This window comes from Solanum pennellii, chromosome 6, assembly GCF_001406875.1.
Source record: "Solanum pennellii chromosome 6, SPENNV200".
NCBI lineage: Eukaryota > Viridiplantae > Streptophyta > Magnoliopsida > Solanales > Solanaceae > Solanum > Solanum pennellii.
The window spans coordinates 44,686,379-44,697,286 of NC_028642.1; the positions used below are offsets into that span (position 1 = coordinate 44,686,379).

General features: G+C 32.7%; 2 protein-coding genes across 2 annotated transcripts in view; both read right to left on the reverse strand.

Annotated features, from left to right (window-relative positions):
* Nucleotides 1-858: 858 nt before the first annotated feature.
* On the reverse strand, nucleotides 859-4,843 carry LOC107021046 (GDSL esterase/lipase CPRD49-like). The gene is made up of 6 exons (XM_015221618.2): nucleotides 4,569-4,843; nucleotides 3,300-3,377; nucleotides 2,775-2,915; nucleotides 2,283-2,359; nucleotides 1,998-2,147; nucleotides 859-1,381 (listed from the first exon to the last, which is right to left on the reverse strand). The coding sequence occupies exons 1-6, from the start codon at nucleotides 4,677-4,679 to the stop codon at nucleotides 1,168-1,170; spliced, it is 771 nt and encodes a 256-aa protein (XP_015077104.1). The 5' UTR covers nucleotides 4,680-4,843; the 3' UTR covers nucleotides 859-1,167.
* A 1,805-nt stretch (nucleotides 4,844-6,648) lies between these two features.
* The window catches only part of LOC107023891 (putative ABC1 protein At2g40090), a 15,323-nt gene continuing 11,063 nt past the window's right edge, over nucleotides 6,649-10,908 (reverse strand). The window contains exons 9-12 of the mRNA XM_015224728.1: nucleotides 8,601-8,692; nucleotides 8,337-8,516; nucleotides 7,745-7,858; nucleotides 6,649-7,179 (exon numbers count right to left, since the gene is read on the reverse strand). Coding sequence (XP_015080214.1) covers nucleotides 6,979-7,179; nucleotides 7,745-7,858; nucleotides 8,337-8,516; nucleotides 8,601-8,692 — 587 coding nt within the window. The 3' untranslated portion in view covers nucleotides 6,649-6,978. The remainder of the gene's footprint in view (nucleotides 7,180-7,744; nucleotides 7,859-8,336; nucleotides 8,517-8,600; nucleotides 8,693-10,908) is intronic.

Genomic DNA, 10,908 nt, shown 5'->3' on the forward strand with positions numbered 1-10,908 from the left:
AAATAGATACATGAAATTAATGTTAGATACATATAGCAAATACATAAAACTAATACTAGATACTTCTATGATACATATGAATGTACTTGTATGATATTCATGCATCTAAGTGTTTAGTTTGTTGAATATATCATATATTGATAATAAATACATCAAATTAATGAATTTATATTTGTAAGAGTAATAAAATAAAATAAATCAAATTACATGACCAAGATATACATGATTTTGTCTTTTATTAATAATATTAATGAATTTATTATTTAAAAGAATAATAAAATTAAATTAATTAAACATAATTAATCTCCTCGAATTTTTGTCTTATATTAAGTGATTTGATTAATTTAAATTTCCAGAATTGATTGTCCATATAATATGAAAATCCTCAATCACACCTCTAATTAAGAAAATTAGTTACAATCAATTAATTTAAACAAAATAAACAAATAAAATATGTATCTCAATTTTAAAATTCTGCAGATGGATTCATGCTCATGTTTCCTAAGAGCGAAATATGGTAGAAGTAATATTTGAAACTATCGGAAATCTTACTAACTAGAATCTATACTAGTGAGATTCATTTAGTTTGCCCAATTAAAAACTTAAGATTTTCTAGAAGTTTTGTCTTTTTCAAAATAATTAATTGAGGGTATAATAGGTAAAAGAAATTATTTTTTCTTGTTCTGTCAAAATGAACAAGTAACTAGAAACAATTTAAAAAAAAATGGACAAATAATTAAAGAGAGAGAGAATAAAAATTACCTCAAATCCTACCTATCATGAACAGACAAAACAGAGAGTAAGATTGTCATTTCTTGAAAGAAAGATTGCAAGAAGGTATAGTCAACACAAAATACATAGCAAGCAAGGATCAAAGGACAGATATCTTTACCAAAGCATTGGGAGAGCAATTACACGGTGATATGTTATAAGTTGGGAATATTCCTTCTCCAACTTGTGGAACAAAAGTGCTACATTGTCCATCCTAAAATAGAAGATACAATCACATAATCACAAACACTAGATATAGTATTATTTATTAACTAAAGGCCTAGTTGGGCCAAGAGTAATTTCAATATATTTATGAATAAAGAAGTGACAAATTAGCATTTGAATGAAAAGGGAAAATATAGGATACATTGTGAAGCTTTATGTTTGAAGGTTAATCTAATCCCATTGAATTTGTCGATGGTAAGTCCAGTCAGATGGGTTTATTGTGGTTTTACCATCTGCTAAAACCAAATCACAAGGAGAATCTTCAGGAAATTCTGTTGCCATTGATTTCCAGTGTAAACTAGGTGTCCACTCGGCTTCCTTCAACACCTTGAGGATCTCTTCAACAACTATTTTACTCCCCTCCTCCGCTAAGTGAATCCCATCCCTGTATAAAACACATCAAACAAATTCAAAAACTATGCCCTTGTTTCCTCTGGAAAAAATGAGAAACTGGGAATGGAGAAATGATTGCTCTATAATCACCGACACACAATATTCCTTGTCTGGAACCAGATACAAAAAGATATCGTCACTAGTATAGTGAACATAACTCAGCATTCTTGAACAAACTACTGGAAAAAAAATACTTCGATCCCAACTACAACTTGCTATGCCATGTATAGAACTTCCATAAACTGATTTCATGGTATTTTCTGGAGGAGGTATTCAGAAAATACACACTAGAGCTATGAGACAATGCTGGAAGTTCAATTTCTGTGGGTGATGCTAATACATACCACAAATCTAGTGTACAAAGATTTTCCCATGATCTTCAGTTGTAATGCTGAACATCTCAAAACTTATTTTCCAACCAATCAGAAACAATATTTAGAGATAAATAATTATAAAAGAACTTTTGAGTCAAAGTCAAACCAATTAACTAAAAGGGGAAGCAGATAAGAATTTAACTCAAATTTAGGAAAGAAACAGTTCAATGATCTCAGAGGTTCTCAATTTGGTAGAGATACAACTTGCACAAACACATAGTTAGCTGGACTTACGTGAAACAAGCAGTCAACCAATCTTCTCTTTTCTGAAGTGCTGTCCAAAGATCAACAACCTTCAGATTCATCTCTTTGCATAGCTCTATACAGGCCTCAGAATACTGTCGACACAATTCATTTGTTCGAACCAACTCACTGAAATATGCACTGTTTCCAAAGGAGATGAAATTGTTTTTCATTAATCAGAAAAAGGGCAAAATCCAGTTCAGAGAATGGAACTTGGAAATAAGTACAGCAAAAATGTAAAAGATAACATGATATTGATGATGGTTATCGAATTACCTTGTATTTTCACGAATTCTGGCCTCGTCAACAGGTGGACAACTGAGAAAAATTATGCGAATATTCTCTGAGAGGCTCTAACCACCCCCACCAAAAGAAAACAAGAAAAAGAAAAATTCAGGGATCAATAATTACTGTATTTTTTTATATTTTTTTTCTCAAAAAAAAATAAATTACTGCAGTTTGATTAAAGTAAGTGAAATCCAATGTATATAACTAAGTGAAATAATTTCAAGATTTCTCGAATATTACGTATCTAAAGGCGTTATGTTCTCTTGAGGCAGCTAACTGTTCATGTTTTTATAGATAAAAATAGCAAACAGGCAGCTCGAAAACAAAAGAAAAGGACATTATTGTAGTAAAATAAGATACCTTGAGATGAGTTGCAATTTTTCTCATGTTCTCAATGTGTTCATGTTTTTATAGATAAAAATAGCAAACAGGTAGCTCAAAAACAAAAGAAAAGGACATTATTGTAGTAAAATAAGATACCTTGAGATGAGTTGCAATTTTTCTCATGTTCTCAATGTACTCTGGAAGAGGTACATGAGGACCCAATCCAGATGAATGAGGTCCCATTGAATCATTACCACCAAAGTAAACAATCACCAATGTAGGCTGAACAGTTGTGTCCTGGAAGACGAAAAACACCATTTTAAGAAGTCAAAAGTCAGTATATAGGAGATGTCGTCCAATACCAGATGTCCAGATGAGATATCTTTAAAAAACACAAGTAGGTTTCTACAGGACATTCTGAATTCTTAAAAGCTCTCCACAATAAAAATCCAAGAAGACATTGGTAATTTTCTGATAGTCAGATGATATGAACCAAAACGCATAGCTAAGTTCTAACGCAAATAGCACTATTTCTTGGGGAAAAGGATTCTTCAAACAGCAGTATTAATCAGTCTTTTAACTGTCAATAAAAGAAGAAATCAGGCAAAGGGAGTGTCTAGCTATACTTAAACTTTCACATGAATTGAACATTCAGAGATATTGGGGAGCAAGATGCAATACCTTTGGAAACACTTGATCAAGGACCTGTATAGCACGTCTTGAGTTCCAACCATAGTAACCTCGCAATAATATGTCCGCCTACAGTATAGTAGAAGGTATTACTCTCTAATCTCTACTAAATCAAGACTCACTGCGTAAGTTAATGGAACTGTGTGTTAATAGCTTAAGCCAGGATTCGTTAGTGCATGAGTGATGAGACAAAGCTTGGTATAAGAGGTACTTTACAGTAAATGTTGAACCTGAAAACTTCAACACAAGCACTTTTAAGATCACAACAAGAGAGCACTTCAAATTTCCCCAAGTAACATGGAGCCAATACCAAAACAAGACATATGAAACAGATGTCAGTCATCAGATTCATCATCAAATGAAACTCTCATCGATTATATCTCGATTAATTTACTCCAACATCAAAAAAATCACTAAATGGACAATGCTGGAAAAGTTAAGTTTCCAACACCAAGAAAAAACAGATGTGTAACTTAACATTCAAGACCCTATGATAACAATTAAAAAAAATATATGTAGCAGGGATACCTACTACTCCAAACTAGTAAAGAGAAAATGAGGATGCTTGATCTGGCATTGGTCTTCCTCTCCAGGAAGATATCCGATGCTAGGAAAAAATCTCTTTAAAAGGCATTTCAGCGAAAGAGGACTGAAAACCATAAGGCGAGCACCTATTTCATTATAAACACATGGCACCTCTCACTGGCTCATTGATATCGGAATTCAGTGAAGTGTGAGAATGATGAGAAGCACAAGAAACATTTCAATATAGGTTTTCAAACTTGATGAAAGGAAAGATATGTATGACTTAAAGCTAGGAGTCGTTAGGTGTGAGATATAAGGTATAATAATCTTGGGATAAAATGCCTGCATTTGGTCGGAGGTATTAGGTAGTCTTGGATTATTTATACCAAACCAAAGGAACCCTAAGAATGGAAGTAGTAGGGTAATAATGATAGGCAAGTAACTAGTTTTGGAATACTCCATTATTTAGACATTAGAAATGTAATTTACTACAACTAGGTTACTTGTGAAAAGGATGTGAGCCTAAACAAGATGCAGAACAACTCATTTTGGCAACCAGCATAGTTGATTGTGTCATCATGATAAAATACAATTGGTATATTATTCCTTGTTTGTTTAAGCAGTAGTGTTGATTATTTTTGTAACCCCAACCACCCAGCATAGTTTCCAGAATAACAAACAAATAGCAAAACATGAAGTGGTAACAAACAAATAGTAGAAAAGAGAGAAAGATACTTTGCGGGCATAAATGTCGGAGAGAATAGCACCCCAACCGCCATTGCTGTAACTGATCTGAACAATAGAGGATCCAAAGAGAACGAACTGCGGCCTCTGTGGTCCAACCATCCTCGATTCACCGAAACCCTTATTCTCTTCTCTTCTCTTCCCTTCCTTGTTATAACCTCATCTTTCAATTTCCCCCTCTTTTGTATTACTCCATTCAATTCAACTACGGAAGTGGCAACTCATCTACCTTATTTCTACCTACTACTAGGGGTTAGGATTACACTTCCTCACCTAACTTAGTATTTTTCCATGTATTTGAAATATACGACATAATGTATAAACATGATTTTTAGTTTGGTCTTAATTATAATTATGATTTTTAATTTTGGAAATGTATAAGTGCACACTTTAACTTGTATAAAAAAGAATAAATGGACATTACATGACAATTTTGTATCGTACATATATTATGTCATGTAGACATGTGTCTACTTGTTCAGTTTTTATACAAGTTTACTTGTGCACACTCAAAATTAGAAGTCGTTGTTGTCCGCTAAAACCAAATTATGGTCATGTTTATGTATTATGCCTGTGAAATACTTAGGGCACATGTTTCATTCTTGGCCAAAAGTTTTGAATTTGAATTCGGAATATAAAATGGATTGGGCTTCAATACAAGTTTCGAACATCAGGTAAAAAACAATACTACTCCCTTTGTTTCAAATAATTGAATTGTTGAGAGTTGAGACATTTTTCATATTTTAAATTAACTTAATTATCCAACTTTCAAGACTATTTTTAGAATATTCTTCAATTTTTACTCTTCATTTGGATTTTCGATGGGATGAATTCAAGAAACTTTAATTGCTTTGAATTATTCTAAAAATTAATTTGATAATAATTAATAAGGAAAAAAATGAAAAGTAATGTCTAATTTATATTCTAATCTTCTTTTCGTAAAGATTATGAAACACCTTAATAATTCAATTGTTTTAAACTGGAGAAAATATATATTAGACTGAGCATGAAAAAAATTATGAAAATTCAATGTGTCATAAAATTTTCTATAAGTTTTTTAAACCTATAAACTTAAATACGTCATAAATACTCATTGCTAATTGTAAGTAGGAAGTATAAATGAAATTAAATTTGAATTTAGAAAGCAATTACTCTTTTAAAATCAGACCAAGACCAAAATTGAAATAAGGGTGAAAGAAAAAGTCTTTGTGAGCTACTGTTTACACTTGTCATTAATATGTTTGTTGAATATTGTACCAAATGGGAAAATGAAATGAGGAAAATGGCAACTGTTTAATTATTGCAGTAATTAGTTGCAAGAGAAGCAGTACACGGATGGGGCAGATTATTGAGGTATGTATCTAAATTTCTCAACTACCTTTCCTTGCCACATTTAATATCTAAATATCTCCGCACTTGTATGTATTCCAATATAACACTTCAATCACATGTTTATTTTACACCTTCTTTAAGGATCTTTTTCTTTACATATGACTAATTATCAATATTGGTGTATGTTTATGGTGGATTGTACAATACAACTGACTTTAGAAGCAGGACTTGGGTACTAGGTGAAGGAGGATTATTGGTATGTTGCAAAATTTTCATTCAAGATTGATTCTTGAAAAGGTACTGGGTGTTGCTTTTTTGGTTTGTAAGTATAGAAAGAGATTGTGGACATTGGGTGTTTGTTATTAGTTGAGATATGGGTGTTAACATGTCTTTCAAGAGTATGATTCATGACATAAAGGATGAGTTTAAGAGAATTTCTCGAGAAGGATCTCACTCTAGATTCGAAATTCAAATTACAATTATAAGTTGGAGATCATCTTCTCAACACATTTTGTTACACATGGAATGCTAACTCAGTATGACAATTTATACATGGATAGATAAAAGTAAAATCTCACTAGGATAAGTGAGAAATTTATAAAGGTTGTATAATAATGTGACTCAAGGAAAATCAACCTGGTATCACTTTTACTATCAGCAATCGTTCAAGTAAATGTCAACCCCTAATATACTTAAATTTGGAACAAGAATTGAAAGCTTGTTTGTAATCGAAACGCGATTCTCCAAAAGTTGATAGATAAAAAGTCTGCCATAAAAGAAATTGCACATTTTATGGCTAAAATACCATATATATCCCAGTAAATATGCTGTCATCCTAGGATGATTCACAACCAAATAAACATTTTTGTTTCCCTAGCCTACTCTAAGAGGTTCATTCTGCTTAAAAATTTGTAAATGCAGCATATTACAAAAGAATTGCAAAGAAAAATATTAATGAATCCACCTTCTATAGAAAGTTTTAACAAAATTCCATATTAAACATCTCCTGATTGTTAGTTGCTTTCACTATGTTAGTGGACATCCAATAAAATTGGAAGTATACTTGCTTTCACAATGTCAATGCTTTCTGAAGTTGTAAAAGCCACACTGCTATATGCATTACGCAAACCCGGCCTTCCAACAAGATCTTCTGTATCCAAAAATTGATCCAAGATAATAATGATCTCTTTTGCAACAACATAGACTCAAGAACCGCTTCAGATGAAACCCTTCCAATGATTAAGAATGACTCAAGAGAAGGCCCTTGAATCTGTTTGATGAAGAATGAAAGAAATATCAGTTGATCATTGCTCAAGTCACGTTACAAATAATTCACAAGATGCTTCATGTGACATACGGACCACCAACAAGAACAGGAATGGAACAAATACTTTCATCTATTAGTAACTCAAAAACCAGCTTTTTTGGATACTTCAATGTTTCGCAACTGTTATGACTGAAATAAAATCTTTTGGGAAGACGAGGAAGGGAATTGCTTAGAGGTCGGGATCCTCCACCTCTAAAGTTCTCACCAAGGAACAAAGTGAAAACATGCCATATTGGGCTCAGGATTTTGGGGAATGAACTTGACCATATCATAAATAAGAAATAAAGAAAAAAATAAACCTTTTGTATAACAGCAGGAAGTTTTTCCTCTATTTGCTGACTCAGGACGGTGGACAGTTAACTAAATGTCAAAAAAATAAGGGTCCACAAGCATCAAATATCTTATTTGAATAAGTTGGTTGACAAATCCAAGAAAAGAGGGTTCTCAGAGTTTGTAAGATTTTCATGCTAGTATAACCATATGAATAGTAGCAAAAATAAACTCATACCAATGACCCATTAACTGCTCGTAAGCAGTCGTTCGTCTTGAGCATTAGAAGAATAACCCGGGGCAATCTCCTCAGAAGTTCAGTGATTTGTGGAAAATATTGAGAAGCATACATCTGCATGACAACATAAATAGTTGACAAAAGCAAATGAAATTAGAAGTAATCCAAACCTTCATTGAGAGCAAACTTACTAGGAAAAGTTAAATATAAAAGAATTAGTTATTTACAAGGTAAAATAAAGACTTCTCTGTCACAAATCATTTTCTCTTCCTTTTATGTTTCAACATAGACCCAACACATGAGGAGCACAGCCAAAAGAAATTACATGATACTTTATAATGTTACCCCACAAAACACAGCTAAAGCTAAATGATCAGCCTGCTCATGACAGATCTCTCTGAAACACATTATATTTCCCAGAACTTCTGAAAATACTCCATGTAGACTATCCAGAAAAAGTAAAAGGAATTAAAGAAAATAATTGCTAGATAATGGAGCTACGGAGAAATAAGCACTCTCCCTGAATCTAGGACAAGATGCTTAGCAGATTCATAATATTAACTTAGCTCCACACTATCATAGAATAAGTCACCTGCAATTCTGAACGGTCACCGTCTGTGCCTTTGACAACAAGATGATCAACTGAAGAATCTATCACTTTATTCCAAGGCCTCATTGTGAGAATCCCAGCAAACAATGCGTAAAGATCGTCTCCAGCACCCAGTTTTACACAGTTTTCCTTTATCCCATCTGCATCAGAATATACCAAAGCCTGCAGTACATACCGGATTTTAATGTTAATAGAACGAGTAAACCAATAGCTGAATGTACAACTTAGCAAGGATTTGAAAATCACCTTCCACAGTGCAGCATAGTTTATTCTGGTATTGTAATCAAGTTCTTTGTATAAACCATGGTCCAAAAGTATCAACTGAGGTTTTCTCCTTCCTATGCAAGTGGATAAATATTAGAGAAAGAAATTACAGAATGTCATCTTCATTGCTCAAGAAAACATTCAAATATTTTGGCAACTAGTAGATATGTTCATCTGAGGACTAACTAGAAAAGTGGAAAGACGATTAGAACACAACAGGAGAGTGGATTCTGAAGAACCACCTTGCCCATTACTGAGGCAAAAGAAGACTTTTGGATCCTAAGTTGGAAATGCTCCTAACCCGAACACTTTCAGGGCAGGTGACAAGAAAATAGATGGCATACATGCATGAAAATACACAATCTTTTATGTAAGATTTAAGTGTTTTACTAAACTACTGAAAGGACAAAAAGGATGCAACCACATACAATAGATTTAAAATCAACAACCAAGAAGGTTAAAGAGTTCCTATTCAGGTGCACGTACATCATTTATTCAAGTTCAAGTTGGAACAAGAATTATGCTCCATAAACAAACTAAAAACATCAGGATCAAGACCCTCTTTTCGCTGTTCTTTTTCTTCCTTTTAATGTAACGACCCATTTGGTCGTTTTAAATATTAGAGCTTTTTATTTCATAAAATAGTTTTCAAAGATTCTAACTGGAAGTTTTGGACTATTCATAATTATAATTATGAAATTAGTGGGGTAGTTTTATAATTTATTTAGTTGGTGGTTAGTAAAAATAATATTAGAATTAATAGTGGATCAATTCTACCACTCTCAAATTAGGTTTAAATAATAATTAGGGGTTCCCATCTTGAGATTAAAAAAAATAGATAAAGAAGAGTAACGAGAGAAACATTACCGGCGGCGTCAATCAGAAACGATTGTAATTCAGGTAATGCTTCAACTTTTTTTAATTCTCCTTAAGTAATATGTGATGGGTTATATAAATTAGGTAGAAATTCTTGGAATGCGTTAATGATCCATTTGTTTTATATGTCCAATAAGTTGGTTGTCCAATTTTAGTTAGTAAATGTTAGGCAAGAATTTATCATTATTATTATATTTTTAAAAATTAGAAGGATGATATGATAACTTTTGTATATGAAAATGGTAGGGATAAATTTTTTGTGGGTTTGTATGGGAAATGGCAGCAACATAATTAGAAGATGATTATGGCATCGTGATGGTCAAGAATTGATGTTAGTAATTTTAAGGTGTGTAGAAAATTGTGATTAGAGAAGAATTAATATTACCGTGATTAGATTATAGTAGAAAATTTCATATTTAGATAAGAATGTTACTAAGGTATAGTGTGATTATTTTAAGACTTCTTAATGCACTAATATTGATAAATGCCAAGGTGAATTAAGGCAGTCATATTGTTGTTATTAATATTATTATTAGTAGTATTAGTGTTATTGAGTTTAGACGAGAGAGAGAGGAAATCGGTTTCATGCTGTTGCTAGCTTGCCACCGGTTTCGTAACCAGTGGCCTAATTTTAATATTATAATTTTGTTATAATATAAGAAATCAAAGTTTGATATATTAAGATAGGTAATTAAATATTTGGTGTATTATACTATATGATTATTACTAAAATTATGCTAAGTGGAGGAATTAAGACTTACTCTTAGGTTAGAATTTTAGGAAATATATATATATATAAAGTTAGGTGAATTTTGGGTCTAAGCTAGACATAGAATAATATGATGTTTGTAGACTCGTTAACTTACAAATATGCATATACATTTGATAGATTGGAAAGGTTCAGAAGCATTGAGGAAAGGAAAAAGGCTTGGGAAGTAGATTGCTTGATCACGATTCTTCGGTGGAGGTAGGTTATGGTTTATGCTATGTGATAGTAAACTCTAAATAGCGAATGATATGTATTGGGTGATATTGTAAAGTCTTCTATATGCTTAATTGTGTGGTTGCATGATGTGATTTTGTAATTGTGATGGATTATAATGATGATACTGTGGAATCTTAAAAATCTTAAATCCACTCTACTACTGATGATGCCTAGGTATAAAAGAAAGCTTGATGAACTAAAAGATTGAGGGTAGTGGATCGGGTGTCACGAACCGACACGTAGTAGTAGGGGATCGGAGTGTCACGTTCCGACACCAGGATAGTAATGGATCGGGTGTCACGTTCCGACACCAGGATAGTAATGGATCGGGTGTCACGTTCCGACACCAGGATAGTAATGGATCGGGTGTCACGTTCCGACACCAGGATAGTAATGGATCGGGTGTCACGTTCCGACACCAGGATAGTA